The 22,167-nt window shown below is 44.7% G+C and overlaps 1 protein-coding gene across 1 annotated transcript; it reads left to right on the top strand.

Moving 5' to 3' along the window:
- The first annotated feature begins 392 nt into the window (after positions 1-392).
- LOC118777403 (WD repeat-containing protein on Y chromosome) lies at positions 393-20,542 on the top strand. Its single transcript, XM_036528294.1, has 29 exons — positions 393-473; positions 653-665; positions 4,301-4,400; positions 4,956-5,223; positions 5,306-5,452; positions 5,531-5,653; positions 5,785-5,956; positions 6,077-6,123; positions 6,292-6,429; positions 6,602-6,790; positions 8,424-8,615; positions 9,085-9,345; positions 9,553-9,717; positions 9,879-10,028; positions 10,369-10,553; positions 10,948-11,087; positions 11,412-11,557; positions 11,644-11,861; positions 12,203-12,227; positions 12,591-12,775; positions 12,939-13,077; positions 13,170-13,309; positions 13,602-13,779; positions 13,866-14,083; positions 15,171-15,283; positions 16,828-16,962; positions 17,544-17,641; positions 17,929-18,075; positions 20,396-20,542. The coding sequence occupies exons 1-29, from the start codon at positions 393-395 to the stop codon at positions 20,540-20,542; spliced, it is 4,260 nt and encodes a 1,419-aa protein (XP_036384187.1).
- The last annotated feature ends 1,625 nt before the right edge of the window (positions 20,543-22,167 follow it).

Below are 22,167 nucleotides of genomic sequence, written 5' to 3'. Positions count from 1 at the left end.
TGATAGTGACAGTGTGCATTTGTAAAGCAGCATAAAACTTGCCAAGACTTGGACAAAGCCTCAGGCTCTAACGTGGCTTCACTGCTCACCAGTAAAGCTCTGCGTTTCACCAGCTCCCCGTGGGGGACAAAATGTCTACTTTCTATCTAAAAATTTTTGAAGGCTACTTGCTGTGCCTAAAATCGAACATTTCTTTGAACAACTCGTACATGCTCCACATTTTAGCAACAAGAGGCCACTGAGGACCACATACTACTTGCGAGCTTTTCAGTTTCATCCAGCTCACAAGGGATGTGTTGAAGGTGCATATGTGGATGAAGAGGAGGAATCACTGTTGTGTAGTTCAGCCTATTTCCTAGGTGACAGGATACCCTCTCTATCACTGTTACAGAATGGCACAGGCCATAGCACTGCAGAGGCAGCTCCTGTCTGAAGCCTCCCTCCTGGAGTTAGAAGACTTCCCAAAGAGGCAGGTGAGTCCCATCACTCTGTGTCAATGCATCACTATACCAAAAAGTCATTATCTCACTTTTTTTTTATTTCAGTAGGAATAATTTGAAGAGTATTATGAAATGTTATCTGCATTCATACTGGGCCACACATTCCTGCTGAATGGATGCATTAAAAGCACCTCTCCATTTCTCTCTCCCAGGGTGCTCTGCAGAGTAAGGAATGTTTTAGTGATGACCAAAATGTCCTCAGGTAAAATGTCCATATTTCATATATCATTTCATGACTCAAACTGTCATACCTGCCAATGTGATGTGTTCATGTTTAAACAGTCTGGCATTTACACCCAGACATGCAGCATAACGCTAGAAATTTTCCCAGCACACAAACTACCCTCTGCAGAAAGTATAATAACAGCATTCCTAAATGTGATACAGTATTAAAACTACAACAATGAAGAGGCTAAAATAGAATGATATATTACTTTATTACACAGTCATAGCCATAAGCTTAATGTGTTTTTCATAAGCATTTGATTACTTTATCTGTGTACTCTTTCATTCATGTGTAAATATTTCCTTATCTTCTTGTATGCGTGTATGCCTCCATAACAACCATATCATCCTTTTTATCAGACTGATGGAGAGACAATATCTCTATGCACAAATTCAATTGCTTTCAAACACTTCTATTTAAAACACCAAAAGATTTTAAGAATTTTCCCTGCAACGCACTTTCAAGTTCTCTTTTTTTGTGAAATGAATACAGCGTGTTTGCCTTTCAACAGAGTGTGAATATGATATACAGCAGGCCTAGATACTTTGGATATTTTTTTCATGTGTGCTGTCATCACAGGCGGGTTTTGAGGGCTTCAGGGTAACGGAGACACTTTCAGCACAGCAGCAGACCCAATGCATGTTTAATGGCTGCTGCTAAAAAATTCAGGCAGCACTCTAAAAACATCTCATCACTATGACAGGAAAGACCTGACATGTTGGTGTTCATCTCACACCTGCCTGGATTGATATAGGCTCTGAAAGAGCAGTTGTTTGAACAACAGCAAAGGTATACAGTTAGGGGTTAGGAAACAGCTTTCCAACTAAATAAAAAGAAAATTGAATTTGTCCAAAGCATCTGCAGAGGGAAAAAATGTATTCTTTTTTCTCATGTTTCCGTAACAAGATATTTCCCTTATTTACTTATTCTTTCTTATTCAAGTCATTTCTTTGAGACAACAATGGTAAGACTGTGGTGTGTTTACAACAACAAGATAGCCTCAGACAAGTCGAATCACTTACAAAAATGTGGGCAGAGAATTCAGTCTCCTTTACTTTGAAAGAAACATGGGCTGAGCTGTGCATTTAATGTGCAATTAATGAAATGTGACAATGAAATTTTGCATAGCCTTCAAAAGTGAGTTGAGGAAATGTTTCCTTAAAGCCCATAAATGATTTATCAAGGAGCTTCAGACCAGTGAAGGGAAACCTATTGAGGCTATGTGAAATGGAGCGTCAGACCACACACAGATAACGATCTTTATGTCTGTGTGAAGGTTTTAGCCATGATGAAAGTAACTAAGAATTGAGCCTCCAGATGCAGTTTAATGGTTTTGATTAATAAGAAATAAATCCAGACTGTAAATGGCAGCATTGAAATGCAATCCTTTGCCACCATGTTACTTGCAATCATATTTGGAGAAAATATCAGTCAAAATACACTAAAAAAACTGGAAACAGACAGTCAAGAGCAGTTATAGTAAGCCATAGGTGGGAGACCATGTGGAAGAGTATCACTATACTTGAACCCATTTCCTCTTCAACAGAGAAAGAGAGCTAGCAGTTGCTGAAGACTTTCATCAAGACATTAACCGAGTGGTTAATCATAAAAGTGCCCTTGAATTGCTCTTCATGGCATGTCAAATGAACATACTTGGCTTTAATCCATTCCAGGTCCATCATTAGCTAAGTCTCAGCCATTTCCCTGACAGCAAACTTTCAACAGATACACAAACACAGGCGCCGGGAGACCAGGTGGGAGAGAGGGAGCGCTCCAGGGGAGGTAGAATCATTGGGGAGTTGCCAAAAACTGCAGCTATCGGAGGCATCAGGTTAATGAGATCCCTTCAGCAAGTGTTTGTTGATAATAATAAAACACTTTGTTCTTGTAGATCGCAATGGTGCAAACAGGATCTGAACAAGCCTGCTGCTCTCTGCTGGGTGTGCTCTTCATATTTAGTCTTATAGTCATAATTATATTAGTCATAGTTATATTTAGTCATAATGATATTATTATTACTATTCATGTGTCTCTTTGTCTCTGAAATTTATATTGAAAACTTAAGGAATTTTATGGGACTCTTTAAGGATGAATCAGTGAGGCTTTCATGTGTTGGGTCTCCTGAGTGCAAAACCACAAGCTCTGGTTAATGGTCAACATGCAGAGGACCATGGGTTTGCCAAAACAGACCATTACTAAAGTCTGTGTGATGGAGGTCATTTTGAGTGATGGCTGGCTGATTGATCAGGAGACCTGAACATTCTTTCTGTGGCTGAGCAAGAGCTTTGTCCAAGGAATGCATGTGTCTCAAAGGAGGGACCACAACAAAGGTCCTATTTAAACCCTGGAGTGAGAAAAGAAGCCTCAGCTGGATTATTTGCGGTTGTGATGAAACCAGGTTGTTCCTAGCGTCCCCTCTGACCTGCAAACACAGCCAGGGAAGAGACTTTGTAGCTCCGTCTGAGGCAGTATTGATGTGACAACATGACCGGTCAGTGAACAAGTGGCTTTAGAATGAGAACTAATTTCAAAAATAGCATGTATCCTGTCACAAATTGAAAACAAATAAATGCAAGAAGAGAAGACAAAGGATGCCACTGTGCTGAATGCAAGATATCACTATGAGTGCTACAAGGAATTGTAAGAACCACCCATGGAAAGTTTATGAGGAGGAGATCCCCAGCAGCATTAGATGGTAAGTCTGCAATCAGATATCCCCTAACAGGTGATGTTTAGTAAATTACCATGTGTCTAGTTATCTGTGCTATACTTCACATTACATTGTACCCAATCACAAATAAACAACTAATATATGTACATTATGTGTTTTGCTATTTACATTCCAAATATCAAATAGTAACTCTTGAATCACCTTTTCTATGTGAAACCCTATTAGGAGAATTGAATGTCTGAAATATTGGGGTGGCTAACAGAAAACAAAAATAATTCCAGTGAACTGAACTAAAATTGATATTTGAAACTGAGAATACAGGGAAGATAGATCAGTAAATTACACTATTATGCATATATAACTAACAATACTGACAGAATCTGATGCTTCTGTCAGGTTCATTTGGTCTGCTATTGGTAAGATGAGTCCACTGTTCAAAAAAATGTACCACCAATATGCACAAATGCCTTGTCTCAGATACCTCCAACATTGTCAGACTTGGCATTTTTTACTGTCACCGCAACAAGCTAAATGTAAAAAAAGATATGAGATATTTGCATGTAAAATGAAATCAATAATTTCATCCCCATATAATAAGCCTGCCAGGGTTAGGCTTTCCATTAGCTCCCAGTGGCAGAGTGCAGCTCCTCGTGTGGAAGAGTATTGATGAGTGGTGCGAGCTGATTGTCAGTGTGCTGATTGTAAGGGCCGTTCATTTGTGCCCTGATGGCTGAGGGAGCGGAAGGGCCGCACTGCACAGGGCATGTGGCTTGGTTCTGATTGTTGTGCAGTTGCCTAGGGCAACAGGAACACACAGGCACATCTTCAAGTGGAGCACCCTGCTCCGGGATTAGTCACCGGGAAACGAGACAGGCCCGTCATCTTGGCTCTGTCCCGTGACAGGAAAAGCCAAGCAGTGCAATGAGACCACGTCCCCCAAACCGCCCCCCGCCCCCGGTGCACAGGGCCGGCCGCAGAGACCCAGGAAAATGCTGAAGAGGAAGTATATGGCTTTCAACTGAATTCAGAATTTATTTTTATGCATTGATTCATATGCGCAATATTTCAAAAGTTGTACCCGTTCTGTTTTTCTCACTCATTCCTGGCATGATTATGAATTGTTCCAAGTATTGTCACAGGGGGGCGCTGTATGTCCATCTTGTCCATCTCTTGCTTTCTCTTGGGGGGACATGTAAAACTCATTGTTTATAGTGAGGCTCAAGCTCAATTAGCTTGCCATCCACCGAGGCAAGCAAGAAACTGAACAAGGCGAATACAAAACAGCTTAATTCAGAAGCACAAAAAAGCTGGTGATCTGTGTGGAATCTCAAATCAATTTCTCATGGAACATCAAACTGGAGATGCATTACACCAGGACCGATTTTATTTTTGCTGCTCAAGCGGCAGTGAAATAAGGCGCAGATCTTTTTTTGTCATTAGTCTCAATAATATTTTGAAAAGCTCTGGTAATTTCATCAGTGGCCACTCCTTTTTCTTTGATGGCAATTGGCCCCATTGAATATTTCAGATGATTCTCTATCCTTCTCTCTGTGTCCAGTTTTAACCAGCAACAGCATGTTCGTCTCGAGGAGGAACTGCAGTTGGACCATCTACTACTTCTGAGAGAAGCCTTCGCCAATCACATGCCTGTAGATGTTGGGTCCCAGCAGAGAGTAGGGGGCAGTGAGCTGGCCTGTGGTCGTCAGCCAGGGAGGGGATCTAGGAGGCAGGCAGGCAGCATGAGTCTGGAGGAGTTCCAGGCTGCCCTGAGTGCCATGCTGGGTTCTGAGTGTTGGAAAAGTCAGACAGAGTTGCTCTTTAACAAGGTAACTTCTCACACCATCCATGACCTTCCTGTGTTGTGCTCTATGCTGTGGGATGATAGGGCAGTCCTGCTTTCCCTCACAGATGGACACATCCTGTGACGGATATGTGGACTGGGACGAGTTCTGCACCTACATGCTGCTGGAGTACAGGGAGAAAGACCGCACCGTGAAACCCAGGGATGCCCTCCTGAGCCCTCAGCCTCTGATCAGACATTGCCCCTGCAACAAGGTGACTGACCCCTCTCCCTCAGCTCCACCGACTCGCCCAGTGGAATGCCTCACCCCCCTCCCTCTTTCCTTCTGACAGCAAGAGCCCAACACCCGTGTGCTGGCAGTGCCTTACCCCTCTCCCCTGCGCTTTATCAGCATCAGCAAGGAGGGCGTCCTCACCGTCTGGAACAGGAAACTGCATCCCCTAAAGTCAGAAGAGGTGACAGCTCTCACATGAGCACCTAAATTCAGAACTCCCCGCTGTCCTTCTCCCAAACACACATCTGCAATCTGACAGTGAACTGAAGCGTGCCCCTAACTCAAACTCTGTGTACTCCTTGCTCACACTAGCTCTCGGGGGATTCTAGTGATGGAGGGGGAAACAGAAGAAGGTTCAGACACTGGACTACTGATGCTGTCTACATGCCCAACGTCCACAAGATTGCTGTTGCCACCACCAGCAGGGACATCCACTTCTTTGATATCTCCACAGGCAACCTTTTTGAGGAATTCTATTTGTTTGGTAGGAGTCAATAATAAGGAGCATTTTTACTTCTAATAAACAGTACCTTCCCTGAAATGTATTATGTGGACCAATAGCTACTCTTTCAAGTCTTCTTTTGTTCTTCCCATTATATCACAGGGATGAATAATGTACCAAAATCTCTGTGCTACTGGTATGATACTAAGGTATGTCCCTTCACCTCTCTCTGATGACAGTAAATGTTTTTGGCTCACTTACCCTTGATTGCCATCTTGATTGTGAAACCTGTTATTACTCTTTGACTGTAATCTCCAGAATGAATAAGAAATGTAAGAGCTTTCAGACTGCATAGAGTATATTGTCATTATTTACAGTCTCCAGGATGCCGCTCTTTGCTGCTGTGGGGAGACGATGAGGGGAGTGTGGGTTTGCTGTGGTTCCTGCAGCCCCACGCAGGACTGTTTGAGACACCCTTCAGTGATGAAAATGGCCCTCAGAGAGTTTTCATGCAGGTGAGCCCCAGACAGTGGGCCTCGCACAGGTGCCCCACCTGGAAGGACTTTAATAGTGGAGCTTTGATTCTAGTGAGGAGGGTGGCAATATCTGAGGCTGGCAACAAGAATAGCCAGTGGTGTCTTAGTTAACACAGACTTTGTGTGTGTGTGCTGTCTTACCTCACCACAGGACATTAGTGTTCACAGCCGACTGGTCTCCTATCAGGTCATCCACAAGATTCATCAAGAACCCATTAACAGGATTATCTATGAGCCCCATGCAGACCTTATTATTACATCATCAGGAAGTGCCTCTACCTCGGTGGTCATTATGGATGTTTCCCTCAAGAAGCCAGGCTACATCTGGAAAATCAAAAAGGTAATACAATATACGTTTATAGTCACCGTTCATTCACTTACATTCACATTCATTTCTTTAGCTTACAGACATAAATATGTTTTATGTTCATTTCTAATCAACTTATTGAGATAAAGATGTGCATGTTCAGTATTCAAAGAACTTGTAGCTGGTATGGGTATGTCTTTTCACATAAAATTAGCATTAGAATTGAAGGATTACAAGCGACATTGAGGCATATCAATCAGAGTCACTCACACGTAATGCACGATACAGGAATGACATCTGGACCTCAGTCAAGATTAGAATTGACACAAAGGGTCACTGTGAACTTGACCAAATCTTTATCAAGGTTGAAAATGCCTTAATCAAATGTTGCCTGTAATAGCAGCATACAGTTAGGTAGATAGATACAACAGGCAAATACATAATTACCCCAACAGGAACCATACAGTGAGTCTAATTTAATATTCTATACTAATATTTACAGTGAACCAAAACAATGATTCATTTAATGACACATAATGTTTGGATGCCACTGCACTTAATAAACCAAAGACAGCATGGAGGGGATGAAGTAACCAAAGTGCACTAATGCATGTGCTTTTCAGATCAGCTTATACAAAAGGCACACACATTTAATAGGCTTAGTAATGCTTTTATTAGGATGTTGTTTTTGTCTCTGTGGTTTCCTAAAGCTATGTTTACTGCTCCAATTAAACTGATTCAGTGAAGTAATTTTAACAATAAAACACTGCTAAACAGTGCCTCATTTTTTCATTTTTTAAGCCATTTAAGGACATCACCCTCTCCCAAATCTGTCATTCTGCTGGCAAGTGAAGAGCAAGATGTAACTATTGTAATACTGAAAGAGAAATAGCAGTACACAATCACATTGTACCAGACCTGTTTCAGTGAAAAATCAAATATCGTAACTGTCCAACGGGCTTAAGACTTTATTCACTCTTGTGCTAAGCTGTTATGATTCTCTACAAACATCCGTAGGTGTAGGGCCTACCGCATACTGTATCTTGCTGAAATAAACATATTCTTAAAAGTTTTGGCTATTTACTTGGTAACAATTTGTCTCTGTTTATGTGAGAAATCCTTCCAAAACGCTCCTTTGTTTCTCCGGACAAAAATGTTGCTGGCGGACATTGGCTCATCTCTGAGCGGAAAGATATTTCCAAAGTGAATAAATCAAGCCCCTGAATTGCACAAGCTGTTCTGAGCATTCTCCAGTCGGACAGTGATGCAGATAACAGGCACAACAGTCAATCTGTCTTCAGGGCAAAATGTTTTGAAGGGTGATTCTGAAATCAAGTGGTTTAAGAGTGTGAAAATCCTGAATCTGTGTCGGCACAGTTCTCATGGTTTAAAAATATTCACTTCCATCTGAGAAACAAATATTTTCCAATGAAGCCACTTCCACATTATTTTTAACCAGTCATGCAAGTATTTTTCACCACTTTTGTCATGCAACACAAACAATATCTGCCTTATAATATTGTCAGAGTACTGTAAATACACTGATTGTAAAGAGGTAGTGGGGCTCTAAAATGGAAGACTCACAGACAGTACCTTGCAGTGGTATAACAATTCTGTTCTGAAATTCTCTGGTCTTAGTCTTTTGTTTGCTCACTCTTTCCTCCAGGGTGTCAAATGCTTTGACTTCTGTAAGTCTCTGAACCTGCTGGTGACAGGAGGCATGGACCCTTCTGTGAGGCTGTGGAACCAGTATGTGACCAGTCGTCCCGTGGCTGTCCTGCATGGACATCACACCACCGTGCTAGATGTGGCTATCTATGAGCCCCTGGGACAGATTTTCAGCTACTCCATGGATGCTGTAAGCCATTACCCACAGCTGCTAAAGCCTGGGGATCTCTTGCTGTAAACCACAGAATTTCAAACCATCATTGTAACAATGGCGCTTTTAAAACCTAAGAGCTGTGGATCTGAGAAGCACCAGATACTGATTACCAGCCCACTTCCGCTGTAGCTTGCAGCCTCATACAAGACATGCTCATGCAGGATCAGTCACATGCTGGGGTTTGTAACACTCTGTATTTGGCCCACTAGACCTGACCTGACTCTGGTTATCCATGTACCTAGTAGAGCCAGATGTTAGCAGATGTTATAAATACAAAACAAGGCAAAAGTTGTTTAAACTTAAAGCAACGAGTATGTGTGTGTGTGTGTGTGTGTGTGTGAGTATGCATGTGAGAGAGAGACAGAGGGAGGAACAGAGAGAGAGAGATCATATAGTCATTGAGAGGAGCTTTGGCTGCAGTGTGTCTTAGTGCTTCTGTATACAGGTGCTGAAGATATGGGACATCTCGTCACAACGTTGCCTGAGGACCCTGCTGTTGAAGTTCCCATGTGTGCAAGCGGGGCATGCCCTGGAGCACGGAAACTTCCCCTTCCTGCTGCTGTCAGCTGCGCCCCACGTGCTGCTGGTGTCCTGCCGTGACTACCTAGGCCTGCTGCGTCTACAGCAAGGGGACCCGAAGGGGGGACAGCTCCTCACTCACAATGCACCCCTCTCTAGTGCACTTTACAACCCCCTGCTCAAACAGGTCAGCATTAGATTGCTCACTTTGGAGCTTGACTTCATTTGGTCCTCATTAATGCCACATCTTTGAAACTCGGTCACTTGATGTGAACTTTGCAGGACATGACATAGTGTGATTCATACACTGAAGTTAAAAATTGTAAGAACAAATACTGTTTCCTCAGGTTTTACTTCTTGCTGACATCATAAAGATCTTGCTCTTCTGTCATAGGTGGTGACAGGGTGTGATGACTCCTCATTGGCCGTGTGGGATGTTGAGACGGGAGAAAAATACCTGCAGCTGAGTGATGCTCACGGGCAGGAGGAGATAACCTGCATGGCTTTTGACACCTCTCAGCGCTGCCTCATTACTGGGGCACGCAATGGCACCATCAAGGCAAAGATGTCACTTGTTTTATGTCATGTAATGTTGTTAATGATGGTGTTGTATCAGTGGAAAATGTCCTGGTAATGTCCTGTAGATTTTGAGTTAGTCTCAGAAATAGAATAAAAGGGATCTTTAATTAAACACTGTTGCTTTGGACTGTGCACTTGTAGGTGTGGAGCCTTCTGAATGGGCACAATCTTCACAAACTGGAGGCGGTCGCTGAGGCTGAGGTTACAGGGGTCATCAGTCTCCATGACGACAAGCTTCTGGCTGTTGGCTGGAGCCAACAGATATCTCAGTATAACATCACAAACCCTAATGTGAGAGTCGTTAAAGAAACACTGAGTGACACATGCTACTGGCTTGATTTTGTTTTTCATGTCTGTCAGTAAAGGGGACTCTTGGACTGGAAACCATTATATACCAGAATAAGCACTCTTTTTTACAGGAGAAAATGACCCTTAAAAGATAAACTACACCCAAGTTTCAATAGAAGCTTTCACATTTCAACCCGCCACCAAATGCTGGATTTAGGATTTGTGGTCAAGTTGGCAGTTATAGCAATACATTTGTGTCAACAAAGGAGCACTTTCATGTCTGTTCAGAGGTATAAAGAAATAAGGGGAGAAACAGAGACTCATTTTTATGCTTGGTGTGCAGAATACCTATGTGCAGGCCGACTTGTCCTGGAAGTCGGGTCAGCTGCACAAAGATGATATCCTGGCTGTGGATCATTGTCCAGCCCAGAGGCTCCTGGCCACAGGCAGTGTTGATGGAGAGCTCATCATCTGGACCCTAGACACCCAAAGACCCCTGCAGTACCTACGAAAAGCCCTATCTGCCAGGTCTGACAGTAACTTAAGCCCCCCCACCCAAGCCAATGTACAGTAACACATTATACTACCCTCCTTACACAAGCAGGTGTAATTTATCTTTATTACACTCCGTTGTACTGTGCCAGTGGAGGTATGTCTCCCTGTGGTCTGCATACTATCTTATTCACCCCAGTCTGACAACACTGGCCATTCTACTCACAGCACACGCCCCTGCCTGGCGGAGGACGCTCTGGGTGAGACCGGAGCTGTGGCAGGACTCGCTCGGCCCAGGTCCCACCATCGCAGACGACACACCTGGGAGGAGGGGTGAGGCAGAGCACAGCAGGCCTCTTTATGAGTTACTAAACAACCCTAAGATATTAGTGCTCTGTGTAACATTCAGCACTCCTGTACCTGGCCTCAGGAAGCAGGCTCCAGTGGACAGGCTGCTGTTCCTCCAACGTCGGGCACAGGGGAGCGAGTGGAGGAGCAGGCCCCTCCTCGTCAGCTCAGAGGCGGGTTGGCTATGCTGGTGGAGCATTGCAGGGCCCAGGCACAGACACGGTAATCTCAAGCTGTAGCGGCACACTCCGGACACAATGGGTTCACAGCCTCAGCAGCTTCGCACATCCAAACCGACCACAGGCATCAGCTTGTAGAATTACCACCACTAGGGTGTCAGAAAAAACGTACTGAGGGATTTACGGTTTGCCTATTTTAAACTATGCTGCATGCATTTACAATGTCTGCCATTTTTCACCAACCACAGCTATGTCTTGCCTGTTACAGTCTACAATCTGTGGCAGGCATTAAAGCTAGAAAGAGTAAATGTTGAACCTGAATGTCTGCTGTGCAGGCAGATGGTGATGTCTCTGTCTCCTGATGCAGGACACTTCTATGCCCCAGAGAAAGGTGATGAGTCTGTGCTAGGGCTGTCCTCTGACCAGGAGAACAGGATTCTTGTGTCTGGGGACACAGCAGGCTCCATCCAGGTGTGGGACATCTCACACTTTGCATTGGGATTAGGTGATGAGGTAAGCAAGGGGTAGACAAGCACCTCTTTTGAATTTATGCCACAAATGCAGATATGGTGTCCATGGTCTGTCTGTGTCCTCCTCAGTCTGCCCAAGACTGCCCTCCACTACTGCACAGATGGAGAGGTCATGAAAATACAGTGGTTAGTGTGGAACTGCTGGTTTTCAGTGGGCAGCTCTTCCTCGTCAGCGCCTCTGCAGACCGAAGGGCCTGTCTGTGGACCTGCGATGGCCACTATGTGGGCTTCTTTGGGCAGGAGCAGAGGTGGAGTCTCTGTGACCCCACAACCTATCAGCACCCCAGGTACTGTCACTTTACTTCAGCAAAGCTCCACCTAACTGAAATAAATAAAAATATCTATCTATCTATCTATCTATCTGTCTGTCTGTCTGTCTGTCTGTCTGTCTATCTATCTATCTACATGTATATCAAGCCTTGAGAAACTGAGACCTACCACATATCCAATAAATTGACTCCTGGCTGCACGGTATCACATTACTCCTTATACTTGCCCATTGCGCAAGGGGACCTGTCAGCCTCGAGCATTGCATGAGTGGGCTCAAATAGCAGCAAATAGACAGAACCAGATCTGACCTCAGACCGTGGGAGTGCGGGACACAACTGGTCATGATTGCCTGGCACAGCACCCCGGGAAGCTGTGAGGAAGATGTCCGCAGCATAATTGTTGTTGATGGTCAGCAATAAATGCAGTTAATATGAACCAGATGGGAGAGGCTGTCAGTAGGTGTACGTTGAGAGAGTTACTTGTGGTGACTGGCCTGTTTTTTGTGGATGCAGTTTCTCGGACGCATCTGACAAGAGTATATGGCACAGCTGCTGGCCCTTAAGGCTCACTCACCAGAGAACACCCCCCCCCCCCCACCCCCACCACCACCACCACACACACACACACACACACACACACACACACACACACACACAAACCAACCCTTTCATGCACTTTCATGTCTGTTCAGAGGTATAAAGAAATAAGGGGAGAAACAGAGACTCATTTTTATGCTTGGTGTGCAGAATACCTATGTGCAGGCCGACTTGTCCTGGAAGTCGGGTCAGCTGCACAAAGATGATATCCTGGCTGTGGATCATTGTCCAGCCCAGAGGCTCCTGGCCACAGGCAGTGTTGATGGAGAGCTCATCATCTGGACCCTAGACACCCAAAGACCCCTGCAGTACCTACGAAAAGCCCTATCTGCCAGGTCTGACAGTAACTTAAGCCCCCCCACCCAAGCCAATGTACAGTAACACATTATACTACCCTCCTTACACAAGCAGGTGTAATTTATCTTTATTACACTCCGTTGTACTGTGCCAGTGGAGGTATGTCTCCCTGTGGTCTGCATACTATCTTATTCACCCCAGTCTGACAACACTGGCCATTCTACTCACAGCACACGCCCCTGCCTGGCGGAGGACGCTCTGGGTGAGACCGGAGCTGTGGCAGGACTCGCTCGGCCCAGGTCCCACCATCGCAGACGACACACCTGGGAGGAGGGGTGAGGCAGAGCACAGCAGGCCTCTTTATGAGTTACTAAACAACCCTAAGATATTAGTGCTCTGTGTAACATTCAGCACTCCTGTACCTGGCCTCAGGAAGCAGGCTCCAGTGGACAGGCTGCTGTTCCTCCAACGTCGGGCACAGGGGAGCGAGTGGAGGAGCAGGCCCCTCCTCGTCAGCTCAGAGGCGGGTTGGCTATGCTGGTGGAGCATTGCAGGGCCCAGGCACAGACACGGTAATCTCAAGCTGTAGCGGCACACTCCGGACACAATGGGTTCACAGCCTCAGCAGCTTCGCACATCCAAACCGACCACAGGCATCAGCTTGTAGAATTACCACCACTAGGGTGTCAGAAAAAACGTACTGAGGGATTTACGGTTTGCCTATTTTAAACTATGCTGCATGCATTTACAATGTCTGCCATTTTTCACCAACCACAGCTATGTCTTGCCTGTTACAGTCTACAATCTGTGGCAGGCATTAAAGCTAGAAAGAGTAAATGTTGAACCTGAATGTCTGCTGTGCAGGCAGATGGTGATGTCTCTGTCTCCTGATGCAGGACACTTCTATGCCCCAGAGAAAGGTGATGAGTCTGTGCTAGGGCTGTCCTCTGACCAGGAGAACAGGATTCTTGTGTCTGGGGACACAGCAGGCTCCATCCAGGTGTGGGACATCTCACACTTTGCATTGGGATTAGGTGATGAGGTAAGCAAGGGGTAGACAAGCACCTCTTTTGAATTTATGCCACAAATGCAGATATGGTGTCCATGGTCTGTCTGTGTCCTCCTCAGTCTGCCCAAGACTGCCCTCCACTACTGCACAGATGGAGAGGTCATGAAAATACAGTGGTTAGTGTGGAACTGCTGGTTTTCAGTGGGCAGCTCTTCCTCGTCAGCGCCTCTGCAGACCGAAGGGCCTGTCTGTGGACCTGCGATGGCCACTATGTGGGCTTCTTTGGGCAGGAGCAGAGGTGGAGTCTCTGTGACCCCACAACCTATCAGCACCCCAGGTACTGTCACTTTACTTCAGCAAAGCTCCACCTAACTGAAATAAATAAAAATATCTATCTATCTATCTATCTATCTGTCTGTCTGTCTGTCTGTCTGTCTGTCTATCTATCTATCTACATGTATATCAAGCCTTGAGAAACTGAGACCTACCACATATCCAATAAATTGACTCCTGGCTGCACGGTATCACATTACTCCTTATACTTGCCCATTGCGCAAGGGGACCTGTCAGCCTCGAGCATTGCATGAGTGGGCTCAAATAGCAGCAAATAGACAGAACCAGATCTGACCTCAGACCGTGGGAGTGCGGGACACAACTGGTCATGATTGCCTGGCACAGCACCCCGGGAAGCTGTGAGGAAGATGTCCGCAGCATAATTGTTGTTGATGGTCAGCAATAAATGCAGTTAATATGAACCAGATGGGAGAGGCTGTCAGTAGGTGTACGTTGAGAGAGTTACTTGTGGTGACTGGCCTGTTTTTTGTGGATGCAGTTTCTCGGACGCATCTGACAAGAGTATATGGCACAGCTGCTGGCCCTTAAGGCTCACTCACCAGAGAACACCCCCCCCCCCCACCCCCACCACCACCACCACACACACACACACACACACACACACACACACACACACACACAAACCAACCCGGCTTTCATCCCCATTTTTCATGGAGATGCCTATCAATACAGTCTCAGGGGTGTGGTGGCCATCACATCCATTCACCCTCCATACTAACAGCAGCACTGCAGGCAAATGTGTCAGGATAATGATGCAAGGTAAATGAAAGAACACACAGACCGAGATGTGGCATGGGGAAGTGTTTTGAGCACTGAACTCGCGACCTGAGAGCCATAGGATGCAGTAAAAAAGCAATCATCATGCCAAAAAATATGATAATAACCATGCTGTTCTCAACAAATCACCACTTCTCCAGTGCTGGTAATGCAATAAAAATAAGTGATGCTGCTATCAAACAATGGGTATCTATTAGTTTTGACATTTAAAAAGAATCGCTCTGTGGAAAATTGTCTGCTTATATGAGTGTATATTTAATGTGTTTCTTTCTAATTGATGCTGTGCCATACAGAAACCCCTGTGGGCAAGAAACAGAGGAGGAGAAAGAGAAGCAAGAGGAGAGGGCGGCTGATGTAAAGAACCAATCCCAGGACAGCGAAGGGACATCTGATCAAGCCAGATCAGGTCAGAGAGCAGGGCCAACCCTATGGACAAATGAAGGCCACAAAGAGGACAAGTCTCAACAATGCGGTCCCTGCATTGCTGACTTAACTGCCCGTAGCATGAGACAGCACACGTAGCCCCCCTCACTACATAGTTGACCTAACTGCCTGAAACAGGACACACTCCATTACATCTCACTGTCTCCAAGGTATGCCTGCATAGGCTAAGAGCTATTCAGATGGCTCATTTCTTATAATTAAGGTGTATTCATAAAGGTTTATTCACTTCAGGGAAAGCAGTGTAAAACTATAAAGCATTGGCTGTGCTCTTTAATCTTATGAAATATAATACTTTAATTATGTTGTGCTTAACTAGAAGGGTGCTAGGCAGAGTTGAGAGCTGAGTTTGAGAGTTGTCTTGTTCGTGAAAGAACCCCACTTTTGGGTGTCAAATAAGTAAAACGACATGGACAATTTGTAAATGCATCATGTACATTAAGTGGTGGACCCAAAATATAATTTCTTCCTTTATTCAAAGGAGGTAGTCCCAACAGATGTAACCCATATCCGTCCATAACCTTTTCAGTTATTCATTGTCCATTGAAAAGCAGAGAAACACACAGACCGATCAAATAATCTCTGCTCCACCTACTAGTGACGGAGGCAATTAAAAATACAACAGTGGTAACGAGATACCAGGCCAGTAAACAAACTCAGAGAGCACTGCAACCATACTCCTAACAATGGCAGAGACTGTCATTGACAGAGACTGTAATTCTATATGAACGAGCAGGGGGCCAGACGCCGGCTACCCAGACAGTGGCTACCAAATTGACTGCTTTCCTCGCAGTCAGTGCCATAGGACATGGCTGAGACGGCAGGCCACTGTAAGGCAAGGGATTGATAAAACCAGAGGGCTTTCTCAGAGACCCACGGTATTGTTTTTGGAACACTTTGGCTCGATCCCGTTGCCAGTTCAACATTTTTATGACTTTTTTTCATGTATTTCAACATCTGTGTGTTAAGGAGGCTGAACCAAAGTGTTTGCGAAGGATGTGAAGAACAGCCTGTCCAAACAACCCCCTCAGCTCAAACTCAATGTGCCTGGCAGATGGACTAAGGGAAGATGGGAACCCCCTCCTAGCCAGTCCAATGCAGCCCTACGACCCTCAAACCCTGTTTGTCAACGCAGTTGGGGCTGGACTCATTCACCATCCTCAAACTGTCACTCATTTAGTTAGACTTGCTTTCACTGCAATTTGTTTCACTCTCAAGATTCAAAGCAAATAAATTATTTATCGATTTAATAAAAAAATCTGCTGAACCCAGATTCTCAATTCTCCTTTAGACCCATACAAAAAGAGACGTAAAAACTTTCATTCCTTGCATGTGCCTTTCAATTAAATGGAGACACAAATAATACCTTTGAATGACAGTGATCAAAAGCTGTGTTGAATTTAAAGCTGCATTCCTTTGTGACCTCAAAAGTAACACAAAAAACTGCTGTGCTGCTTAGAAATTCTGGCTGTCTTACTCAAGCAGCACTGGTGTGTTTTTTGTATGAAGGTGAGAAGCACAGCTCCCCCTTGCTGACAGACAGACATGGCCGTGTCCAGAACACTTCCCTCGGCTTCCTTCATGGCTGCCCGATTTTCCAGCTCTGCCAAAACAAGCTATCAGCTGCTCTTCCCCCCAAGCTGGGTGTGTGCACCCTTCCTCACACACAGTCTAGACACTGTATGGAGTGAATTAGCGTCCGCATGCACTCCCAGCTGTGACTTCCTCTCAGCTTGCCTCAGATAACTCTGTCCGGCAATTGCATGCAGTGTTTACTCCATGGCTGAGCAAGCCAGAGTTAGACAGCAGGGCAGGAAGAAAGGAGGAAAAAAAGCAAGGGGTTATTTGGAGGGAGGAGTGCACCAACCAGGTGATTTGGCTGAGTAAAATTGTGGTACAAGGGAAGAGTGGGTTCAGCTGCTACAAACACAGTATTTATCGCATGTTTAGTCCATTCTCACCATGGTAGTCTGTTCTAAAATGCATCACAGTTAACATTAGGGTTGCTATGTCATCACTGACAGGAATAATTGTAGAGAAAGACCAGTTCCAGGGGTGTGATATACCAGGGGGTGATGCAGCTTTCAGAATATATTGCCTCCATGAATTTTTAGGGAACAGACAGATGTTGTAGGGTAGATCACAGAAGTGTGAGGAGTGGCACAACTTGAATGAAGTACATTGCGGATTTCTGAACTAACCAGGCTTCTCTTTGCCTCTAGCAGGGTCAGGACAGCTATTGCCATTACCACTGGTCCCCAGGGAGCCACAGTGCCCAACCCCAGACCCCTTGGACAGCCCCGCAAAGGCAGAACACACCAAGGTCCAGCACAAACACATAGGTCACAGTATTCTAGGCTGGCCACAATATATAAACTTCAGTCCCTCACTGCATGACAGGCTTTCCACGTACAAGTGATTCTGGACCCCAAACAAAGTGTGACAACAAACATGCAGCATAATACTAAAAGGGATCTAACAAATTTGAAACCTTGGAATACCGTACCGAATCACAATTGCACAGCCCAAAATCACCTTTTAACAAACATTGTGAATCTGGTAATAGTGATGTGACCAAAGCCCTTTGTGGTTGATTGTTGCTTTTCCCAGATTGCCCTTGGGCTGCAGGTGGAAAAAGATATGCAGAGAAAGGCAGCTGCCCGGCAGCAACGCCGCCTGGCATTTGGCCACATCGATGCCAGCAAGATTTCCCTCACGGCCAGCATCTGCACGCCCTTTCAGGCTCTGTCAATGCCGGTGAGTTCACACGTACAAGTCCATTTCAGACACGCACTGCAATCCTGAACTTATCTGGACATTACCCGGAGGAGCTGCATGTGAGAACGCAAATGTCCGAAACAGTTGGACCGGACTTTAAATGGATTTTACCCTGCCAGCTCCCTAGTACAAAGTCCGTGTAATGTCCGATTGAGTCCATGTGTGAACAGAGCAGGTCATTGTCCGGAGAATTCACAGTGACAGGCACAAAACTGGAAGAATCTTCATGCTTTTCTGCTTGCCTCTATATTGTTTTCCACTCTTTCGCTGATATTGCAGACATGTCCAAATACATGTAGTATTGATATCAATGCAAAAACAGTCATCATTACGGATGAGTCGGTAGCCTCGTCCGCCATCTTTGATGTGCTGTAAACAAAACACTGCGATTTCCGCAGCGTACTTTTTGCGTCATGTCCTGCTTCCTGCACGCTCTACCCAGGCGCCACCGCTTGCCTAAACCAAACGGAGTATTTCCAGTAGGTGAGAACGCGCCTGACACGGACAATCTCCTGTTGTGTGCCACATGTGTGAAAGGGCAACTCTGGACAATGTCCGGACCTGATTCTCCGGACATTGTCCGGAGTTCATATGAGAAAATGGCTGCAGACTGCTGAGTGAATCAACACTTTGTCTGCCCAAGTCTGCTCCCTCAGCTACAGAAAAGGAAGGGTGTCCTGCAGTGATGAATTCCCCTGGAGTCTCATTTCCTCTTATAGTGGGGTAGGACCAATTCAGCCCTCAAGGGTTACAATACCTGCTGATTACTGAATAAACCATGGACTTGAAGGGCTAGATTAGGCTAGTGTTTCACTGTACTGAATACTCAAGGTGATATTGACAAATGACAACTATAAAGGGGTGGAAATACAAACGCTATTGCATCAGCTGTGCATACAAGTATAGTGGCTACATTCAAGAGGAGTTTCCTCAAAATACTGTATCCACATTAACATGTACATGTACAAAGGAAAATTAGATCCAGTAGTAAGTACACCATGAGCCTCTACTCTTCTTGTCTATTCACACTGCAGAAAGACTTGTTTAACACTTCCAAGTACACCAGGGTTTAAATCTGGCTAATTAAACTGAGATCAGATATAGAACAAATCTACTAACCAGTTATAGTACCCCTCTTCAATCATGCTAACAATGACAATATAGCTCACCTGTAAAGATGGTCTTGACAGTACTGGAAGTCAGAACCTCTGGACAACTCTATGGCAAACATCATACAGATATTAAAATCCAGTTTTGGTAAAGCTGATAGTTGTGTCACAACACCATTCATGAGAACCATGTGACCATGCTTTGCATTTTTTAGCATTGTTTTTGTGCTTGCCTTGGTGCACCAGCAGTTTGCCTTGATGCCTCCTGTTCTGTGATTTGAACTCAGCACACTTAACTGTGTACATCTTCAACAGACTTGGTTTTCACTGCCAGGGAAACAGAGATGAAGCAGAAAAAACAGATAAAAGTTTTCTGCTAACAGCTGTGAGTAAATCATTAAAGGAATGAGCTTCAGATATTTCAGAGGAGTTTGCCATTGTGAGCTACCAGCCACCTTCACTTTGATCATGAGTAGCTCTGGGAAAGAGACTCAGGCCTTCAAGGAAAATAAACACATTCCTTGTTATGGCCATTGTGAATATTTGCACAAAGCATCATCACAGTCATTAGTATTTTAGGAAAAAAGTCCAGAACGGAAGGAAATGTGCATGTGGCATTTAAAAGCACTGGAATATTTGTGAGTGGTGAGGCCACTCTAAAGAGCAGCCACACATAGCTCTGTGCTGATTGGATAGACAAGGGCAGAGTAAGAGAACCCTCAGTCCCTCACTGTGGTTTGAGGTCAGGGCCCTGACATCGTACAAACAACACAAAACCAGAGTAAACATATCCTAAACGCAATATGAGGATTGCATTTTACACAAGCACAAGCGCACACACGCGCACACACACACACACACACACACACACATACACACACACACACACACAAACATAAGTCTGTATTATATTCTATGTTATTTACTGTCCATCTAATTAATACCCAGACTGCATCTACAATATTATACATGTGAATCAGAATGAATATATTGGGCATGAACACAATAGACATTAAGCATGTGCATTAGCATTCTGGTAATAGTGATTGACCAAAATAACCAGATTGTGCTTGGTGATTTAATTGACCTGACTCCTTCCCATAATGTATTGTATTCTTGAATGTCTCGGTGCTGAAAAAGTCCACCATGCACCATGTCAACAGAGCCATTTTCCTTCCATGGCCCAACAGGAGTGCCAGGAAGTGCGGCTGCCCAGTGATTTACCCATGAGGCCATGGATGACGAGGCAAGGCCTGAAGGTTAGGGAGGCAGACCTGATGCTCCTGCCTCTGACCAGCAGCAGCCCAAAGGCTAACCAGGGAGGGGACAAGGCCTGAGCTTCAGAGGAGAGAGGTTCATTTGAATGACACGGGGGCATGGGTAAGGGGGTTATGGTATCCTTGCCTTTGCAGACTGGCCCTGCCCTCAAGGACAGCTGAGCTGGGGAGCACCTCCACAGCATCTTGAGAGGGCAGCAGCCAAAAACTTTCTCTGCTTCTACAATATATACAAACACTCTTGTCTTGAGGGGTGCTATTTCCTGAACTCTACACTTAGCCTTAATGCTCAGCAGTGACATTAGATCAAATATGTTTTCAATGGGTTGGTGTACCTGTTCTGCAAGGCAGTCATTTACAGCCAAAGAGGCTCAAATAACAAATGCTGCAAAATAATGAGACGGTGACCTCATTGGCTTGGATGAGACAGGAAAAGAAATAAAATGTTTGAATAAGCACATGGAGTTAAAAGTTTATGGGTTTTTTTCAGTTAATAAAGAACACATTTAGACATTTTCACATTTATGTAAAATTTCCCCTCAGACTTTACAAGTTCTTATTGTAAAACCTTTTCTTTGTAGAGGTCAATGAAAATTCTGTCATGTGCTTGGATTTAGATATGAGTTTGGGACCTGAAAGTTCTTTGACAAAGAAGCCTTTTTGAAAGCAGAATGGTACTGAATCTGAACACTCTTATCACAGTCCCAACATTGCCCATTGGGATTGGCTGAAAGAGCCAAAAGATTGCACATTAAAGGTGTAATAAGGGGAAGGTGAAATTTTCTGAGTGTTGGAAACGCTGGTGTCTAAGAGAGTCATGCTGTAACTTTAATGATTGAGACTTTCTGTCTGCCCGTGTGGTCTTGTAGCTGCATGTATGGGCTGCACTTGTGGGCTTGGGTGTCAACACATGCCAATTAGCTGCTTCTGATCTTCTGCGCAAATGCCTATTTAAAACGAGACATACCATTTGCTGGAGCCAAATGACACAAGAAAAGAATGATTCAGTCGCTGGACCATGATGTGAAAATGTGTCAAATGTGGAGGAACAATCAGAGTCAAAGGGCTCATTTAAATGAAAACAAATATGGTTTGTAATGAAAGTGAAAGACAAAGTGGAATATTATTTAAATATCCATCCTTCTGAAATCAGAGATTGACATGTTGTATTCTGTCCAAATGTGATAATTATGAAACGATGCTCTGAATCAATTAGCACTCAAACAACATACTAAGGAATTCCAAAGTGTGTGGTTGATCTGATGACAACACTCTCCTCCCTTGACTTGTCACTGTAAACCAACATCACCAAGTGCACAACCTCATCAGACGTTTGAGTCACCCATCCCCAGCTGTTATTCTATTCAGTAATATCCTAAGCCTAAAGATTTGGCAGGACAATGAAAAGTATGTAGCTTTGGCTGTTCCCAAGATACACACTTTTTCTTTTGGCTGTTTCTCTGGGTCTGGCTTTGTGAAAGGAATGCTGGGCATTATTTCCACTGAAGGAATGTGTACATGTGACCCAGTTGTCGGTTCTGTCCTGCTGGTAAACGCATTTGGAAGGATGGTGGGATTCTGTCTGTTACGGACCACTTAAGGCCGCACTGTGGTGCCCTGACAGCCTAACCTGTTTGGCTCACTCTGAATACTCCCACAGGTTGTGTTTCTCATATGACATCATT

Source organism: Megalops cyprinoides, chromosome 1, assembly GCF_013368585.1.
Source record: "Megalops cyprinoides isolate fMegCyp1 chromosome 1, fMegCyp1.pri, whole genome shotgun sequence".
NCBI classification, from domain to species: Eukaryota; Metazoa; Chordata; class Actinopteri; order Elopiformes; family Megalopidae; genus Megalops; species Megalops cyprinoides.
The sequence above is the reverse complement of the archived record's forward strand: the minus strand, read 5'-3'. Positions and strand labels throughout refer to the sequence as shown.